This window comes from Triticum aestivum, chromosome 7B (genome assembly GCF_018294505.1).
Source record: "Triticum aestivum cultivar Chinese Spring chromosome 7B, IWGSC CS RefSeq v2.1, whole genome shotgun sequence".
In the NCBI taxonomy this organism is placed as follows: domain Eukaryota; kingdom Viridiplantae; phylum Streptophyta; class Magnoliopsida; order Poales; family Poaceae; genus Triticum; species Triticum aestivum.
In genome coordinates this window covers 714,339,316-714,360,120 of record NC_057813.1, presented here as the reverse complement: position 1 = coordinate 714,360,120, position 20,805 = coordinate 714,339,316, and the positions used below count along the sequence as shown (strand labels likewise).

The 20,805-nt window shown below is 46.4% G+C and overlaps 2 protein-coding genes across 2 annotated transcripts; one reads left to right on the top strand and one right to left on the bottom strand.

Moving 5' to 3' along the window:
* The first annotated feature begins 3,186 nt into the window (after positions 1 to 3,186).
* Positions 3,187 to 5,037, top strand: LOC123161385 (desmethyl-deoxy-podophyllotoxin synthase-like). Its single transcript, XM_044579225.1, has one exon. The coding sequence runs from the start codon at positions 3,488 to 3,490 to the stop codon at positions 4,928 to 4,930; it is 1,443 nt and encodes a 480-aa protein (XP_044435160.1). The 5' UTR covers positions 3,187 to 3,487; the 3' UTR covers positions 4,931 to 5,037.
* A 7,850-nt stretch (positions 5,038 to 12,887) lies between these two features.
* LOC123158588 (uncharacterized) lies at positions 12,888 to 16,228 on the bottom strand. The gene is made up of 6 exons (XM_044576504.1): positions 16,214 to 16,228; positions 15,406 to 15,744; positions 14,055 to 14,172; positions 13,710 to 13,897; positions 13,331 to 13,504; positions 12,888 to 13,229 (listed from the first exon to the last, which is right to left on the bottom strand). The coding sequence occupies exons 1-6, from the start codon at positions 16,226 to 16,228 to the stop codon at positions 13,143 to 13,145; spliced, it is 921 nt and encodes a 306-aa protein (XP_044432439.1). The 3' UTR covers positions 12,888 to 13,142.
* Positions 16,229 to 20,805: the final 4,577 nt, after the last annotated feature.

Sequence of the window (20,805 nt, the reverse complement as noted above, 5' to 3'; positions counted from 1 at the left end):
TGACGAACTCAAACTAATCTTTTCTACTATCTCTATCTCTACTACCTAAAAGAAATTGGAGTGTTAACAAGCCAATGGCTGTCGCTGATTTCTTTCGTAGAAGGTTAGACGATGATTTAACAAGCCAATGGCTGTCGCTGCGAAGCTGTGTACATAGGTTGAATCTGTCTGGTGACAGAGACTCTGTGTACTGGTGCTTGAAGAAGTCAGGTAGGTTCACTACTAAGTCCATGTACAAGTGGCTAGAGAGACCACTTAGTGGGTGTACCTATAAGTGGATTTGGAAGGCTAAACTACCCCTTAAAATCCAGATCTTCCTTTGGCAGCTTGCTCAAGATGCGGTCCTTACCAGGCAAGTGATGCGTCAACGAAAATGGCAAGGGAATCCTGTGTGTTCCTTTTACCACCAGGTTGAAACTTCCCAACACTTATTCTTTGGTTGCTCTGCGGCCAAAGTTGTCTGGCGTTCGATTGGGGTCACGCTTGGTACAGATTTGTGTCCTAGTAATTACTGGCAGTTTTTTGTTTGGTGTTACTCCTTACCAGGATGTGAATCTTTTTATACTGTGGCACTTGGGGCTGTCACTTGGGCCATCTGGCTGGCTCGTAACAAAGCACACCTTTGAGAAAAAATTGATCAAATCTTCTTTTGAGATTGTCTTTACGGCAGTGTCTTTTCTCTTGTATTAGGCAGGTTTGCAAGCGGGAGAAGACATCAAGCAACTCCGAGCGGGTGCTGAGATGATTCGCAACGGGACCATGCTGCTGATGAGGGCCTGTGACATGTCCAAAGGCGGAAAGTGAAGTGCAGCACTTGCTCTGGCATTCTCTCCTCTGGGACAACTACGCTGGAGATCTTGGTGGTGGTAGCTTTGATGCTAAGACTGTTTTAGACTTACTTTGTGATACTCTGTGGGGGTCATGCCATATTGCGCTTGTAATAGGGCTAGTTTCTTTTTGGTGCTGTTTAGGTTTTTGCCCCATAGCACTCGTTTCGACGTCGGGCGAGTGCGGTGGGTTTCCTAGCAGTGCGTTGGACTCGCTCTCCCCTTCTCTCTGTTCTTGGACTGCTTGCTGGACTTTGTATTTCCGTTCTAAGTAATGGAAAGGGGGATAGCCCGGTTCAAAAAAAAAAGAAAAAAAAGAAACGGAGTGTTCCGTTTCCCCTCTTACGTTGCCCGCTCTTCGTCCAACCTCTCGTACGACCCCCTCTCCCTTGTAGGGATTTTCTTTCCCCCCTCCACCGGTTTTCTCCCTATCGGTTCTGCCGGTTTTATCCTCATCACGTAAGGTAAGCAGGCGCAATCAATCCAAACGCAATCAATCCATACGCAATCAATTCATGCATGGCAATCAATTCATTCATGACGGTCATCAAACTCCTTCCTTCTTTCAATCAAACGGTGTCCTTCCTTCTTTCAATGAAACGGTGATTAGTCTCCTTCCTTCTTTCAATCAATTTTCTCCCCTCTCCCGTAGATCGCAGCGCATGGATGGAAGTACGAGAGAGGGAGGGCCATTAGCACACGTGAATTTATAGCGTAGTATTACCAAAGAAGAAACTGATTACCGAAGGTATTACCAAAGATTGGGTTTGTGCGGCCAGATAATTTTTTTTGTAATGGAAAACCAAGAGGGGAGAAAATTGGTGGAAGGGTACTGCCAACTCTTGTGGATCAAATTGTGAATGGTCGGTGCCTCTTCCGCCTAGAGGTCTCCCGTGGCTGGCAGTCTGAGGCCGTGACGCGGCGAAACCTTTGTGATGTTTACTAGGATCTCACGCGGGGACAGCCAAGGAAATCGTGCAGCTCCTGCATGCAGTAAAAATCTTCTCCCTGACTCCTCCCGATCTCCCTCCTAACGCTGGGACACTACGGAACGTGTCGTCCATTGTGCCACCATCAATAGAAAATGGATCACTATGCTTCATATTTTCTGCAGCAGGAACGTGCCATGACTCTGCACCACAACTAGCGCATTAGTTCAGTGAAGAATCCTATGTTGTTTCATGCAATTGCATGGAACTCCTCCCGGATGGCAATCAGCAGGAAACAAGGATTCACCTCCGGCAACAAGATAAGTTTTTGTGTTTTAATTGATAAGCATATGCATGTATGATTCATGTGTATTAGACAGAGAAATTTCACTCTTCCATGCATGATTAAATCCAGACTTAGACATTTCTTTACAAAATCTCATTCTAATTAGTGCAAGCATTTGAAGAAGCTAAGCATGATCTCTACGTAATTATGTTTATGAAATAGGGACAGAGGGGTTACCTTTGCATCATCGACAGCGAGCCCAAAATTGGAGGAGCTTGGCCGGCACGAGAGCTTTGTGACCAGCGGGAACTTTTCAGTGTACTTGTAAATATGCAAGAAATGTTTAGTTCAAAATTTCCTTGTACTATAAGATGAGTTTGCATTTATTTGCTTCATGAAAATAATTTTAACAAGCTTTGTTCAATTATTTGGTAAAAAAAATTCATTTTTAAATTGCATAATATTGTATTTTGATAAAGTGTACTACAAAGAATTTGACAATTAAATGAAGCTGAAGCAATGACACAACATTGTATTTGAATATTTTAAGCGCCTGTGGGGTAGATCTTAGCTAATAAGGGTCAAAGGTCCTTGTCATCGATGCTCACTACGTTGAATACATTTATTCTAAAAAAGGAAGGACGATTTAATTATTCTTAATTGATTATAGTAAATGTATAATGAAAAATAAATGGCTCAGAAGCTATACTACTAGAACTCGGTTTGTCATGTGACTATGATTGATCGATTTCCATGACATTATTTTCCTCTATTGTGGTGGCAAATATAATGCACCTATAGTCTTGTGGTAATACGGCGACATGAATTGGTTGGATGCCCAATAATAGAAGCCAAATATGATGCATTGGCATCCTTAGAAAATTAAAGTGTAGATTTGAGTAGGGGTGGACGCATGGATTATGAGTGAGATGCATCATTGACTAAGGTGGCGAGCTTGGATTGAGTAGGCCGAGAAATGAAGATAGTGGGTGAAGAAAAGAAAAAGAAGAAGACAAGATTGATCTTGGTATTCAACTATTAGAATAGATATGCCCCGTTGCAACGCACGGGCAATTAACTAGTAACACATAGGAAAGTTATTGATCTAAGCCTACTATACTAAACTACTCTAGCTAACCGGTGATGATCTAGACAGCTCTGACAAAAACCAGCAAGTATTATTGTGAAAGATGATCCATTTTGGAACGGAGCTAGCAAGCATCTCTGCTAGCTGCTCCAAATGGCATCCACCACCTACCATTTTGGGAGCAGCTACTTGCTCGGTTGCTCTTGCTCCTACATAAACTAGGTTTGGTTGGCCCAGGCCATGGCACCCACCGAGAACCATCGCCGCCTCCTCTTGCCGCCGCCATCCTACTGCTCCCTCTTCTCCTCCTCCTCGTCAAGCTCAGCTCAGGCCACGTCGCAATCGCAAGCACGTTGGCATGCCTCTGAACCCGCCTCCGGGTCCATGGCAGCTGCCGGTGATCGGCAGCCTGCACCACCTCGTCGGCGCGCTCCCGCACCACGCCATGCGCGACCTCGCCCTCCGGCACGGCCCGCTCATGCTGCTCCGCATGGGCGAGCTCCCCGTCGTGGTGGCCTCGTCGGCGGCCGCGGCCAAGGAGGTGATGAAGACCCACGACGCCGCCTTCGCCACGCGACCGCGAACGGACACCACCGCCAGCCTCACCGCCGACGGCCTCGGTATCGCCCTCGCGCCGCATGGCGAGCACTGGCGCGCCGTCCGCAAGCTCTGCGCCACGGAGCTGCTCGGCGCGCCACGGGTGCGGACGTTCCGGGGGACTCGCGAGGCCGAGGCCGCCGTCCTCGTCGCGTCCGTGGCCGCGGAGGCGGCGTCCGGAGCCGCTGTGAACGTCAGCTCCCTCGTCGCCACGTACGTCGCCGACGCCGCGGTGCGCGCCGTGGTCGGAGACCGGATCGCGGACCGCGACGCCTTCCTGGCGTGCCTGGACGAGGCTGTCAGGGTGGCCGCCGGGTTCAGCCTTGCCGACCTGTTCCCGTCGTCGCGCCTCGCGCGTGCGCTCAGCGGGACGGCGCGCCGGGTGGAGGCGGTGTTCGGAGAGATGTCCCGGCTCATGGACGCCGTCATCAAGGAGAAACGCGCGAGGAAGGCGGCGGGCGTCGGCGGCGAGGAAGAAGAGGACATCCTTGACGTGCTTCTGGACGGCGGCGGCGGCGCGCCTCTGGACATCCCGACCATCCGTGCCGTGATAAGGGATCTCATAGGGGCCGGCAGCGAGACCTCCGCGTCGACGCTGCAGTGGGCCATGGCGGAGCTGTTGCGGAACCCGGCGGCGCTCCGGAGGGCGCAGGCGGAGGTGCGCGGCGCGCTCGCCGGGCAGAGCCGTGTCGGGGAGGAGTCCATGCAGGAGCTGCCGTACTTGCGGAGGGTGATCAAGGAGACGCTCCGGCTGCACGCGGTGGCGCCGCTGCTCCTCCCGCGGGAGTGCCGCGAGCCCCGCCGTGTCCTCGGGTACGACGTGCCGCAGGGCGCCATGGTGCTGGTCAACGTGTGGGCCATCGGCCGGGACGAGGCGAGCTGGGGTCCGGACGCCGAGGAGTTCCGGCCGGAGAGGTTCGAGGAGGGGGCCGCGGCGGCGGTGGACTTCCGGGGTGCGGACTTCGAGCTCGTGCCGTTCGGGGCGGGGCGGAGGATTTGCCCCGGGATCACGTTCGGGCTCGCCGTCATGGAGCTCGCGCTGGCGAGCCTCCTCTTCCATTTCGACTGGGAGCTCCCCGGCGGCACGGAGGAGCTTTTGGAAATGACCTGTGGTTGCATGCCACCGTCATCGGCGTTCGGGATCACGGCGAAGAGGAAGAGCGACCTGTGGTTGCATGCCACCGTCATCGTGCCACCTAAATAAGGGCCACTTCTTTTGAGCTATCCGGTGGAAATAAGCTCCAGATAAACTTTTGTAAAAATGAGCTTTTGGAAATGAGCTTTTGTCAAAATAAGCTCCAAATAATTAGCTAGTCAATTCTTTTCGGTGCCTATTTTTTTTATCTTATCTGTGGTATGATTAATGAAAAGTCTGTAATACCCTTGTATTATATTGTTGTTCTGAATAAACGATATCGCGTTATTTTTTAAGCATTTTGCTGCCCATAAGAACATAAATTCGACTTCAAAACACCACAATATGTTATAACTATGATGTGTAAGAATGTATTAAGTATGTAAGAATCTATTAGAGTATTCAATCTATTTAGTATTATAGATTTGGGTACTGTTTTGTACAGAGGTTTTTATCCGTAGAGAAGCACATCGATTTAGGCCAAAAAAATCCATGTCCAAATTAGCACACTCAACTATCAAATCCATGTCCAAACTGAACCCTGATCGTGTTTTAGGCCAAAAAACGATTACATGGCAGTAATCAACATGGGTTGACCTGACTTGTGGGCCAGCTAGTGCTTTTGTTGACTGGTGTGGTTGTGTTAAAAGGATTGGGGGGAGTGGGGAATCTTGGAGATGAGAAGCTAGGGTTAGCGGTGTTAAAAGGGAGAGAGGGATTTGGTGGAATTGTTCGTTGTATTGCTTGAGCCTCATGGGTATATATATAGAAGTACAATGACCAACTTGGAGTACAAGACAAGGCAGGACAAATCCTAGTCTATCTTATGTTTCCTAAAGAATCAATATACTCAACATCCCCCCGCAGTCACAACGGTAGCGACGCAGACAGTGAGACTGTAGAAGAATCCGAAGGCAAGCCGACGGACACCCCCTCACAGTCATAACGGTCGATGCATCGCGGAGTCGTGGCTGGAGTGAAAAACCGACGAGGTTGCTCAAGCAGGCGGTAGCCCTTTGTGCCATTTGTCAATGTAGCCGAGAGCGCGGGTGGTGGATCCGTGGTCGAGGTAGCCGTGCGAAGAATGCTGTGGTCGATGTCGAGTTGGGGGAGCCGGTGTCGAGGAAGTCGCCGTGGAGCCGCGGGCGCAAGAAGGCGCCGAGTTAGTCATGGGCGCAATGGTGTCGAAGTAGTGGTGCGCCAGGAAGTAGATGGTGTTGACGACATGTCCCGGCGGGTTTACCAAACCCGGGGACACATCGTGGACGAAGGCACGCACCGGTGTTGCCAGCCCCGGGCATGCGTAGACGGACGAAGACGAAGTTGATGAAGCGCCGACCAGGTTTGCCAGGCCCAGGGACACGTCGTGGATGAAGGCACGCACCGGTGTTGCCAGCACCGGGCATGCGTAGACGAGGGACCTGCATGAGCTGTACGCCATGTCGAAGAAGTCGGAGGGGCCAGCAGAGAAGAACTCGACGACGATTGCGGCGCCCATCTGCGCGGGGCCGATGTCACCAACGGTGGTCGGAGTAGACGAAGTGGTCGGGGTAGATGACGGCGACGTTGGCGACGGGCTGGTGCTTGGACGAAGACCGAAGGGGGTGGACGGGCGGCGCGGCGGCTACGAAGGTAGCGGCGGCGGCGGCCAAAGAAGAGCGGCGGCGGCGGCTAGGTTAGGAGTGTGGTGGCGGTGCTCGAAGTAGGCGAAGAACCCTGACAGCGTGACGAAGACCGGCGCGGACGGTGGCGTTCCCGCACCAAGGGAGACGGCGCGATCCATACCACGGGAGATCGACGCGCGGTGACGGCGAAGTGGATCACGGGCCGCGGCGCTACGGCCTGACGGGGCGACGCAACGGCGACAAGCGGGTCGGTGTGGACGGCGGGAAGACCTCGGGGCGGCGGCGGGGACCGCAAGCCGCGACGTTGCGGCCCTAAGGGGCGATACAACGGCGGTTCACGAGTCGGTGCAACCGCGGGGACGGCCTCGGGGCGGCGGCGGGGACCGCGTATCGCGACACTACAGCCCGAGGGGGTGACGCAGCGGCGACGCACGAGTCGATCCAGCCGCGAGCGGCGGCGCTGCGGCCCGACGGGGCGACGCAGCGGCAAGCCGATGCTCGATCGGTGGAGAGCCGCGCTGAACTCGGGGACGATCTTCACGGGACCTGCGGAGGCGCGCGTAACCGACGGGCCAGGTCGGTCACGCGGCGTAGATGATGCGGATCGCGGCGGCGAGCGGGTGATCAAGTCGATCGCGCGCGAGGTCGGGGACGCCGCTCGGTGGATATGGGGTGGTGGCGGAGTTCGAGATGAAGCCGGCGATGGCGGGCGACAGGGCGGCTATGATTGGCCGCCGCATGGCGCGAGGCCGCCGGGTCAGGTGATGCAGGAGTCCCGGTCGGAGCAGGGCGGTGACGGCCGGCGCAAGGCGACTGGCGGGCCGGCGCGCGGACGACGGCCTTGAGGGCTTCCTGTCACGCGAGGCCGCCGGGTCGGTGAAGTAGCCAGCCGGTCGCGCCGGTGTCGGAGTAGAGGCGCGGGGTGTCGACGGCGGCGGTGGGCGACGCAAACCGATCAAGATTAGATCGGAAAACCCAAAAAACGCCGATCAAAACGACCGGTGAGAGAGCGAAAAAAATCCGGAGCAAGGGCTCGGGAAAAAGACTCTCTAGGGCAGCCGGCCAACACGGCCGACGGACGAACCCTAGGTACGGGCGGCGAGGCCCCCGGCGGCGGTCATGGAGGCCGACCACCCCGGAGGCGGCGCGCAGATGCGGAAGCGGCGGCGGTTAGGGTTTAGAACTCGGAAACTGATACCATGTTAAAAAGAGAGAGAGGGATTTGGTGGAATCGTTCGTTGTATTGCTTGAGCCTCATGGGCATATATATAGGAGTACAATGACCAACTTGGAGTACAAGACAAGGCAGGACAAATCCTAGTCTATCTTATGTTTCCTAAAGAATCAATATACTCAACAAGCGGCCGCATGGACGTCAGGGCGCAGAGCGCAGCGGCTGTGGCGGTGCGATGTCGTGGTCTTCGGCCTCTTCCGCCGCGCTAGTGGAAGGAGGGACATGAATTCGAGGTCTCTTGTTGCTTACATGCATAGCCCAATGGCGTACGGGCCGCCGAACATGTGCCACTGCGATCCGCCGCGGAAGGCGCCGTGATGGATCTCCTGGAACCATCAAAACCCCGGCCGGAGGTACTACTCCTGTGTGGATGCAATGGTGAGCCCCATTTCTTGTGATCATATTATTTTCTTCTGGCCAATTTTGATCATACTCTTTGATTGATTTCTTGCCACATTTGTGTTGAATAGCATGGTGGATGTGGCTTTCTGGAATGGCATGATGGTCATTTGCCTAAGTTTTTAAGTGACTTGATTGGAGATTTGAGAGACAAGGTGTGGAGGCTGAAGGGTCAAGGATCTCTGGCTCATACATAAGATCAATATCCAAATGTGTCTATCTCTGGAAATGAAGCAGCTTTAGAGAATGGGGTTATGTCTCTGCAGGTTCAATTAAGGGAGAAGAATGCAAAACTGGAAGCAATGAAGGGCAAGTATATGGATTTGGTGATGGTTTTCATTGTCTTTGTGCTAGGTGTAGTCTTAGGAAAAATGCTAGTGTACTGAAGTTCATTTACTTGTGTCAGTTTGTAATGTGCTAGGTGTAGTCCTATGGTTTGTAATGGATCATTAAAGTTATGTGGATCTGCGTTTGTAATGTGCTAGGTGCAGTTCCAGGGGAATTTGCGATATCTATTTTGTATGAATTCTATGGTAACGAGCTATGCTGTGAAACCATTTGTGAGAATTCTTAAGATCTGCTAGCATTTGCATAGCAAATTACAGTAGTAGATTTGCTGGCATTTGTGAGAATTGTTAAACCATTTGAACCATAGTACACACACAACAATTTGAAAACTTATTGCTCATCACATCATTTGAACCTGAGTACAGACATCGCTTAATATAGATGTTCAATCATGTTCACCAGGAACAGGATATATCATAGGTTCATATGATGCCAGGTACATAGGTTTTTTGAAGAATTTGGAAACATATTCCTATGGAAACCTTTTTCCTTATTAATTGCTGATATAGCATGGTTGTAGGGTATGCCAGACATGTCCCACTTTCTGCAATCACATGTATACTGTTCTGGGTTAACTGGATGAGTTTGCTGCCCACTGGTCACTTTCCATATATTAACACCAGCTTGAATTGGTTTGCAAAATCTGGCTCTTTCCTTTTCCACCTCCAGCTTTTCAGCATAATGAGGTGTGATCTCCCACATAGCTACTTTTTCTCTCTCTATTCCTATGCCACCTCACCATCTGCTTGTCCTTAATACCATCAACCATAGTCCTAATAGGTCTTTGCCCCTTTGATAACTGTAGAAACTATGCAGAACTGGCACTTCTCATCTTTGCAACATGCAATTATCCTTTTGTCCGAGTTTCTGTGGTACCTGAAATTTCTTGCCTGTGTAATGTGCAAGCTCAACAATGCTTCTCTGAATTGCTGTTGATTCATACAACACATGTGTAGACACAACTGCTGATGTGGTTGCTCAAGTTTGTCATTGTACCATATCACTAGTAGATAAAGGGGCTTTTGTCCTGGTTGGTAAGGCCCTTTAGTCCCGGTTTTTGAACCGGGACTAAAGGGTCATTACTAATGCCTTTCCCCTTTAGTCCCGGTTCTTAAACGAACCGGGACTAAAGGCCGCGGCCACGTGGAGCTCCACCTTTAGTCCCGGTTGGTAACACCAACCGGGACTAAAGGAAATTTTACATTTTTTTTTGAAATAATTTTTATTTTCAAATTTCTGAATTATTTTAACCTCTAATCTCTAATCACCACCCCTCATCACTGCTCAATTTATCCTCTAATCTTTAATCACCCCTCATCATTCCAAATCATCTAACTTCCCGAACGGTCACCCATCCTCCCACTCCCCCAGCCTGAGCACGCTTAACTTTCAGGTTCTATTCTCCCTCGTTTCCAAGTATGCACTTGTTGTTTTCCTGACAATAGTAAGATGTCAATCCTATTAACCTTCAGGAATTTTGCTTGAGCATGAAGTGACACATTTCACTGTTTGAGTTTGAAACTACTGTTTTAAAAAATAATAATTATTTAGTAACACTAATATTTCTTGAATAATTAGTTTGACCATTGTTTGACCACAGTTTGACCACAGTTTGACCAGATTTGACCAAAATTCAAAATGACTGAAATAATTATTTAGTAACACTAATATTGTAGAATAATTAGTTTGACCATTGTTTGATCATAGTTTGAATTTTTTTCGATTTTTTCTACTCTAGATCTAAAGAGGCCCGTAACTTTTTTTCTGTTAGGTTTTTGAGGATTTTGAAAATGTTTAACGGGGTTCCCCTAGTTAAATTTGGATGTAACTTTTCGAGTAGATGATTTTTCATATAAAAAACTTTTTCATCCGAGTTCGTATGCAAAAGTTATGGCCATTTTACTAAATTCTAGAGAGATTTTGCAAATTAAGTCAAAATTCATATTTGTAAATTTTTCCAACAACTAGACCATATATCACATGGGAAACTTATTTTTTTTTTTATTTTTTTTGACATTTTCATCATTTTCTTTTGTTTTTTTTTAAAACTGAAAATGGGACCTTTAGTACCAGTTCGTGCCATGAACCGGTACTAATGCCTCAAACCCCATTAGTACCGGTTCGTGGCACGAACCGGGACTAAAGGTCTAACCCTTTAGTCCCGGTTGGTGCCACGAACCGGGACTAATGGGCATCACACCCTTTAGTCCCGGTTCGTGGCACCAACCGGGACTAAAAGGTCCAGACGAACCGGGACAAATGGCCCACGTGGCCCCTGGGCGCACGAACCGGGACTAATGCCCCCATTAGTCCCGGTTCTAGATTGAACCGGGACTAATGGGCTAACCCGGGGTGGACCAAAGCTCTCTTTTCTACTAGTGTATCCTAGGTTTTCTTTTTCTTGGCCCAACTCTTCTTGCATTTTTGTAGGACAAATGTTGGTGCCTCATGTCCATCATCCTCACTGTCAAACAGCAGCCAATGATCTTCTTCATCTGATGAAGGAATGAAATCAGGTTTCACCTCCTCTAAAACACTAGAATGTGACCTAGTGGTGGGACCTCTCCTAACTTGTAGCTTCTGTCTCTTCCTTGCAGGTTGTTGCATGGGTGGTTCTTCTGCTGCAACAACATTCACCTCCTCCTCCTCACCCTCCTCCTCAAACAAATCCTCAACCTCAGTGTCACCCTCATAATGTAAGTGTTCCTCTTCTGATTCTTCATCTGAAGCTTCATCTTCATCTTCATCTTCATCTCCTGCATCAGGAATGATGTACTTCTCCATGCTAAAAGGGTTGTTATCACTATCATATGCAATCTCCTCATCACTACTCTTATATCCATCCTGCTCCTCTTCCTCCAACACAGCTTTCAGCTTCCCCTTACTAACATTTCTACTCTCTTGTGTGCACATAGTAGTATGTTGAGTAGGTTGCATAGCACTGCTGCTGCACTGACTGTGAAAAACTACACCATGATCATCAACAACAAGAACACCAGGATCACCGAGATCATACACAACAGGTGGTTCATATAAGACTGCAGCTAATTCATTACTCCGTGATTGATGTTGCCCTCACTAACAAATTCATAACTAATGAGTCCTCATACTGCTTCTTTAGTTCTTGCAAATTGATGTTTGTGTCAATTTGTTCGAGTCCATGCTCTCTCTCAACTCCTGCAGCTATATTCTTCATGTGATACAGTTCATCAGAGAATGTAAATCCTATTGTTTTCATCAGTGCATATATATTTAGAAATGTGACATCTGAGCTGCAAATCTTCCTATCCAAATTGTGCCCAGCATCAAAGTGAATCCTAACATCCCATATAGCATCAGCTAACCTGCAAGCCACGGCAAAATTAAATTTTTTTCAGTGATTTTAGAACACTGACCCTAGCCCTCTGTTTTGAACAGACATAAGCAAAAATGGAGGGACTTACAACACTCCACCCGCTCCACTGGTCGAGTGATGGCTTGTGGTTGGGTTGGCCAACCACATCTCAACGAGCCGGACTCGTTGCTCCATGGACAGGGGCACCTCCTCCTCCTCCTCTTCCTCGTCGCCGGTGGAGTTGGACGAACTGGAGCCGTCCAGACCCATGTGGTCATCGCTCCCGAGGCCAGGAAGGTCGCCGTACCCGCCCACGACACCGCTGTCGCCATAGCCATCGTCTGAGATCCGCGGGGAGAGAGGAGAGGGAAAGGGGAGAATGAAAGCTAGGGTTTGTGTCGGAGGGTCCGGCTCGGTTCGACTGAGCCCGCCAAGACCGACCGCGCCGACCTCGTCCTAGTCAGTGCACCGGCATGCGCCGATTGGCCAGCGTGTTGCCTGACAGGTAGGGCGCGCGGTCAGATGCATGGTCAATACGGGGTTATACGGTTGTCAGTCTTTTTTGTAACGATTAGGCCGAATAGTGGTACTGAATTGCGACATGCACGAAGTGTGGTACTGACTTGTTAGTCCCGTGGCAGCTGCCGGTGATCGGCAGCATGCACCACCTCGTGGGCGCCCTCCCTCACCGCGCCATGCGCGACCTCGCCCTTCAACATGGCCCACTAATGCTGCTCCGCATGAGCGAGCTCCCCGTCGTCGTGGCCTCGTCGGCGGCCACGGCCCCGGAGGCGGGTTCAGCATCACGCCACCATACTGCTTGCTGCGTCGCCTTAGCTTGACGACGGGGAGAACAGTGAGAAGCAGGATGGCACCGGCCAAAAGCAGGTCATGGTTCCTCGCCAATCGCCATGGCTATGGCTTGGAAGTTGGAACCAATCGGTCGTAGTTTATATAGGAGCTAGTACTAGTAGCCGTTTGAGCAGCTAACAGATTCTTGCTAGCGCCGTTCCAAAACAGATGCCATGTTTTCGTTATAGCCGTCTAAATCACCATCACTTAGAGTAGTTCAGCATGCATGCATCATCAGTTCAATCATTGTCTTATTTGTTAGTTCGAGTTTAATCATCACTTGTTGCATCTCTTTGTCTCATCAAGAGTCAACCAGATACGAGTTCACGCACGCTCCTCAATGCTACCGATACGAATTCGGACAGATCGCACCACACATATATATTGTGTCAACATAACTACCCAAAGATGTTTTCTTGTATTCATGATTTCTTCAACAATCACAGCTTCAGGTTCTCACATTCGAATCCAGCAGGGTGCAATAGAGGCCTAGAAGACGTCGGGGTTGCGGTGCCCAGATATGCCACTCCGATGATCCGACTGCGCGAGATGCAACGACAGCACATAGTTCCTATCCTGCAACCAAATGCAACGCAAAGTGCTGATGAGCAAAGCAAAGCCTGTAGTGGAGATGATACGCGGAATAAAGCGATACGTTTTCGACGAGTTTCGCATACCTCCAGCGCCTTGATCTGCTGCTGGTACTTGCCGACGATCTCCTTGAACTGGGACCGCTCCTGCACCATGTCCTGGTAGTCCTTGAGCCGGTTGTGCTGGATAAGAAAGGCCCTCTTCAGGACGCCGTTCTGGTGAAGCAGGCCTCCCAGCATCTGCTTCAGTATCTTGTGCTCCTGAATGGATCGAGGACAGGTGAGCACATTGGTATTTCCAGAACAACATCCCAGAAGTAACATTTGATTTATAGAACTATCATGCATCAATTGGTGTCTTTATGGTTGTGATTTACTGTCAATGTCTGAACTTGGACTAGCAAAATACTAGTATGTCATAATTATTAACAGGCTGTGTATCAATCAACAGTAGATGATCAGTTACCTCACACATTTTCTGCTTTTCATCAGGAGTATTGCAGTCTGCGGCAGATTTGTCAAACAATTCAAGTATCCTGAAGGCTCGATTCTTGGCGTCGATCAAATCTGAAGCAGCCGACATCTCCTTGACTATTAGCTCTGCCCAGTCAGTACCGTCTGTTGGAGTATTCATCTTCGCCACATCAGATGCCACTGCGATTAACAATCATCGACATATGAACAACTTGAGTTAGACAAGATGGACATTGTAACATTAGTACTCGTCTATATCACCTGACATAATCATCATCAGGCAACATGAGGAAGAAACGGCCAGGTTCAATTTCGGGCAATATTCGTTCAGCCATACCTCCAGATGAGGCCGCATCAGCATTGGTCGGTGATGAACCCGATGCCAAATAATCCTTGAAGCCTCTGATTGCAGCATCCAAGACATTTCCTGATGCTTCAAAATAGCCCCGAAGAAGCTAAAAAAAATACCCAAAAATAACCCATTAGATGCCTACAGAGCAATACAGTATGAACCAGGATTCTCAAGTCCCTCAATGTGACTTGAACCAACGTTCTGTCATGATTCAAGAAAACCTTGGCCAAGATGATGCCCACCAAACAACTTTGATATGCATGCTACTGTTTCTTAGTTCAGCCAATTCTTTTTCATGAATCTTTATTTCAGTCATCATCTCTGAAACTCCAAAGTAGCGGGCAATCTGGTGAGGTGAAAGCGTGTAGGGTCAAATGATCCCACAAAACAGAGGAATAATCCTCATGGGTGATTCATGTCCTTCCGCGAGAGAATTTGCTGTGGATGATTCTTCCAAGTTACATCGCCTATAGCCGACTGCAGAAACGCGACGCCGTCGAGGAGATCTCAGCTGAATTTCTCACAAGGGCACATCGGCTGCTGCTGCCCCCACCTCCCGATCCTGATTAGGCTTGCATTTTCAATTTTTTTTCTTCAGCTTGATGTTAAGCTGATTGCCCCCGCACGTACTCCCTTTGTTTTTTTTGTGTGTATGTGTTTTCGGTTAGACTTTCAGCCTGTATGTTCGGACTCGATGTTGTTGAGTTGTGCTTTATTAAGAGGCCAAGGCAGGTACCTGCGGATCGGCTCCGGGGAAGATGCCACTGGAATCATCATTGAAAATATTTTCACAGTAGCATTTACAGTACCAAATCGATGCCACTGGAATCATCATCGAATATATTTTCACATCATATATACTTTTTAATGTAAATGCTCATATAGTTTTCTATAAATTTGGTTAAGTAAATAAAACAGAGAAAGTATGATTTATCTACTTCCTCAACGGGGGATATATTGATAAAAAGGGCAGGTGCCTGCCTTCCCTTTCTATAGATTTAAAATGATGGTTTTACTAATTCTCAGGTACCGAATCGCGTCAGTCAATTTTTCGTGTTAGCTCCGGGGTCAAAGACGGCGGCTCCAGGGCGAGAGTAGCCCGGTTTGGCTCTGGATGGGAACGATCCGTGGCAGGAGCCACGGCGTGGAGGCGAGTCGAAGGTTGTTGTGGTCATGCTTTTTCGTTTGGTTCGCGAGGCGATTTTGTGATCAGTTTTCTCGGCGTTGTGGTTGAATCCGATGGGTAGGTGCTACGGTTGTACTGCAAGATCTACAAAGAATCAACAGAAGTAAAAGCAAGAGAAGAGAGATAGGGCACGGCGGCCAAGGCAGGTACCTGCGGATCGGCGCCGGGGAAGATGAGCTGGAGCGCGTCGACGGGGTCGAAGTCCATGCTGACCCCGAGTTCGGCCACGTCGGCGGCGGCGGACGGCGAGCATCGCCCCCTCTTCGTGTTCAACGGCGGGAGCGCCGCGAAGGGGTCCTCCATGAAGGCCTCCGCCCCGCGCTTCCGGCAGCCGGCCACTTTCGCCGTCATGCTTGCTGGCTTCCGCCGGCGAGGTCTGGAAGAGTAGAGATGCAGGGAGGAGTGGCGAACTGTGTGGTGGATCGATGCGTGCGGGGCGGGCTGGGCGGGGTCGTGTTTATTGGGGGCAGGAGGGAGGGAGGGAGAAGCCTTGGAGGACACGGCCGTGGTGCCGTGCGATCGGACGCCGGCCCGATAGCGACCGTCCGATTACGTGCCCAGGGGATTTTGCTCAGAAAAATGTGTAAATCTCACATAAAAAATACTCCCTCCGTTCCTAAATATTTGTCTTTTCAGACATTTCTAATGAACTACCACATACGGATATATGTAAACATATATTAGAGTGTAGATTCACTCATTTTACTTTGTATTTGTATGTAGTCACTTCTTGAAATATCTAGAAAGACAAATATTTAGGAACGAAGGGAGTATCAAGCTAAACATGGTCCCATGCACTTACTCACGTGAGCAGAAAATCCGAAAAAGAAATACTAGGATAATTTATTTCTGAAATTTTGGGTTCGAACTTGGTCAACCATTCTAATCACGCGTGAAGTTTCATAAATTATTCGCACCCGTTGTATTTATAGTGAAAAAAGTACAATCGAGACCTTACAATCGATTTCGCCATTTTGTTCTCGGATTATTACAAAACATCATTTCTTCGTGAAATTCATGCGCGAGTATACCAGTCCACTATGTATGTTAAACAAAAGTTTTTGGTTTTATTTTTGCTAATACAATTTTTTTTCTCAATTTTCATTTCAATCGGTGTGCGTGCAACCATGTTCCAAGAATTCTTGTCCAGATCTCAAATCTGAACTTCGTTTTTAGATTTGAGCACTTTAAGTTTCATGCATAAAATAATTTCATTAAAAGACATTTTTTTTTTGCATAAACCGTAATTCCTACCATTTTTGTGACACTTGACCATAATTCCTATAGACCCCGATAGTTCGTTCGGTAGGAGAAGCTCCCCAGCCCGAACAACCCTCGTATAACTCTCTGTAAAGGCCTTTTGCTGTGACTAAAAAAACTAAACAAATAAGGCCCAGTTTGACCTAGTTGATAATGTGACTAAAAAACTTAGATTCGGCGGTGACTAAATAAAGCTCAGATTTTGTCATGGTGATAAAAATGAAAAAAATACCATGATGAAAAACGTTAGTGATAAAATTACCATGATAAAAAAAAATTTAAAAACCAAATTTCCATGGAAAAACATTTGAAAAAAATTGTTGCTGTAGATCAAAAATTGTTGTTCATCAATTTAGTTATTTTTTTGCCATGGCAGACGTATATAAAAAATTTCCACGATATTTTAATTAAAATTATCATGCTTCGTATAAGAAATTTGGCATTTATGTGAAAAACAGTAATTATGACCCAAGTTACTATGGCAGATGTACATTAAATTTTGCCATGGTATTTTAATGAAAAATTTCCATGTTTTTATATAAGATATCTGCCATTATGTGAAAATTAACACAAAGAATTGATGAAAAAATGCCATGGCAATGCATATTCAAATTTGCCACGCTAATTTTATCAAATTTGCCATGCTTTTATAAAAACATTCCATGGATGTGAAATAATACAGAACAATTGATCAAACATTGCCATGGCAAAATGCATGTTCAATTTGAATAGCAGTTTTTTTTACCAAAATTGCCATCTTTTGCATAATAAAATTATCGTGTGTGAAAACCACAAAAATGTTCAAAAAATTGCCATGGCAAAACGCATATTCTAAAATATGGCGTGGCATTTTTTATCAAATTTTCCATACTTTTAAGAAAAGAAATTTGGCATGAATGTGAATTAATACAAAAATTAGTAAACAAAATTGCCATGGCAATTGCATGTTCAATTTTTCCCATGGAATTTTTACCAAAATTCCCATCTTTTGCATAATAAAATTTGTTGTGTATGTGCAAAAATAAAAAACAACAAATGTTTCAAAATTGCCATGGCAAGTGCATAGTCAAAACATGTTTTGCTATTTTTATCAAAGTTTCCATGCTTTACGAGAGAAATATTGTGAAGAATGTGAAGTACTACAAAAAGTTGATAAAAAATTGCCATGGCAAAGTACATGTTCAAATTTGCCATGGTATTTTTTTTTACCAAAATTGTTCAATTTTTTCATGGCTTTTTTTTACCAAAATTGCCATGTATGTGAATAATAATACAAAAAAATGATTCAAAATTGCCATGGCAAATGCATATTAAAATTTGGCATGCTATTTTATGAAAATTACCATCTTTTGCGTATTAAAATTACCATGTACTATGTGAATTATAACGCATAACAAGTTATTCAAAATTGCCATGGCAAATGCGTATTCAAATTGGCCATGCTATTTGTCTCAAAATTGCCATGCTTTATGAATGAAAAATGCCAAAAAAGTGAATTACTACAGAAAAATTGATCAAAAAATTACCATGGAAAATGCATGTTCAATTTTGCGTTATGAAATTTCCGTATATGTGAAAATAACACAAAGAATGATTAAAAAAATCCATGGGAAATGCATATTTAAATTTGTTGTGATATTTTTATCAAAGTTGCCATGCTTTATGAAAAGGAATTTTCCAAGGAATGTGAAGTACTACAAAAGGTGCCATGTGAACACAAGAAGATCCTAAGGATTCATCTTCCACAGCTTGAACACAAACAAAAAAATGTCATGTGAAAGGTGAACTCATCATTTTTGTTTATACTACTACAAATGTCATGTTTCTATGACACATAACAATCCTAGTGGGTTCATCTTCCACAACTAGCACAAAACAATGAACAACAAAATTGCCATGTGAGCACAACAAGATCGTATGGGATTCTCATCTTCCACAGCTTGCACACAAACATTGAACACAAACAAAAATTGCCATGTGAAAAAGTGAACTCATCATTGTTGTTTATACTACTAGAAAATGTCATGTTTCTATGACACATAACAATCCTAGTGGGCTTATCTTCCACATCTTGCACACAAAAATGAACAACTACACGCCAAAAGTGGGCATGGCAAACAATGGTTTCATTCCCCCTAGGCAAGAAACATGGAAAAAACTGTAGCGGTGATACATATCGACTTGCCATCAGTGCATAAAAATGGATTTGCCCCGCGACCTTGTGTAGGATCGAAAGTATACCTACAGGGGGGTGATTAAACTACTTGACCAAATAAAACTGATCCTTTTCCCAATTTTAGTTGTAGGCAAGTTTTAGCAAGTCAAGCTACACCCTACACATGCAAGTCTAAGAGTAGTGCAGCGGAAACTAAAGACTTTGCATATGAATGTAAAGGAGGGATTGGAGAAATTAAACACAATGAAGACACGGTGATTTTGGCGTGGTTCCAATAGGTGGTGCTATCGTACGTCCACGTTGATGGAAACATCAACCCACGACGAGTAACGACTGCATGAGTCCACAGAGGGCTCCACCCACAAAGGGTCCACGAAGAAGCAACCTTGTCTATTCCACCATGGCTTACGTCCACGAAGGACTAGTCTCACTCGGGGTAGATCTGCACGAAGTAGGCGATCTCCTTGCCCTTACAAACTCCTTGGTTTAACTCCACATGATCTTGGAGGCTCCCAAGTGACACCTAACCAATCTAGGAGATAGCACTCTCCAAAAGATAATAGATGTTGTTGTTCATGATGAAATCCTTACTCTTGTGCTTCAAAAGATAGTCTCCTCAATACTGAGTCACTCTCTCACAGATTTGGCTTGGGTAGCAGAAGGATTGGAGTGGAAAGCAACTTGGAGATGCTAGAAATCAAGGTTTAATTGATTGGGTTGGAATCTCTTGATCTCAACACATGAGTAGGGGGTTCTCTCTCAAAAAAAATGAATGTTGAAAGTGTAGTTTCGTTCCAGTGGCTCTCCTTGAGAGTGAATGGGGGTGGAGGGGTATAAATAGCCTTCACCAAAGATCCAACCATTACAATATTTTGACTCAACTCGGTGACACCAAAATGAAATCTCGATGAGACTGAGCTGTGTAAAATATTTGAACGTTGGGCTTCTCGGTGAGATCGAACGAATCCACTCGGTGAGACCGATTTTGATGACCTAAGCAGAACCTCGTTTCAGTAATTCCGATCGGTTCATCTCGGTAATTTGGAAACGACAACGATGGGTTATAGAAAGTTGGTCACTGCACTTCGATGGGACCAAAAGCCATCTCGGTGAAACCGAGTTTCTAGTGTTTGGCTAGTGGCTCTGTCTGAAGTAACTCAGCTGGTCCGTGTGTGTAGGTTTCCATGGGACCGAGTTAGACTTTTAGTGTTTTGGACATATAGAACTTTGAGAAAATGGTTGAGGGTTTTGGAGAAATATCTTCATGCACTTGAGCAATTGGATCACTTAACCAAAAATGTAGAGTCTTGAAGCTTTTGCCAATCCATGTCCTTAGCATTTTGAGCGGTCCACAATCACTATCCTTGCCATGCCAACATTAATCTTTCTTGAAATCTATCTTTGAATAGGCATTAGTTTAATGGCATATATGTTGTTATTTATTATCAAAACCATCCGGAGATTAGTTGCACTTTCACCTTGTTTTAAGTGAGTTTAGAAAAAAAAACGTTCATTTTTAATAGAAACCCCCTGACCTTTCGGTTACATTTGGGGGTGGGTTTCCCCTGATACTTTCACATACATAGGTTGTCGGAGCTATAAAGGGTTGCTCGTAGTTTTGGATGCTAGACACCTTGGAACCTCTCTCATATATCTGGTTCTAACTCAAAGCCACGACCGGACTTTCAATTCAGGTTAAACTCATATGGGTGGTGCCTTGTACTTGTTTGCAACATAGGGGGAGTCATCATAGTCAATTAGAGGCCCGCCAATACATGGCATATAATGTGCATAGTGAAGAAAATATTCCCTAGAGGCAATAATAAAGTTATTATTTTATTTCCTTATATCATGATAAATTTTTATTATTCATGCTAGAATTGTATTAACTGGAAACTTGATACATGTGTGAATACATAGAGAAAACAAAGTGTCCCTAGTATGCCTCTACTAGACTAGCTCGTTAATCAAAGATGGTTAAGTTTCCTGACCATATACATGTGTTGTCATTTGATGAACGGGATCACATCATTAGGAGAATGATGTGATGGACAAGACCCATCCGTTAGCTTGGCATAATGATAGTTTAGTTTTATTGCTATTGCTTTCTTCAT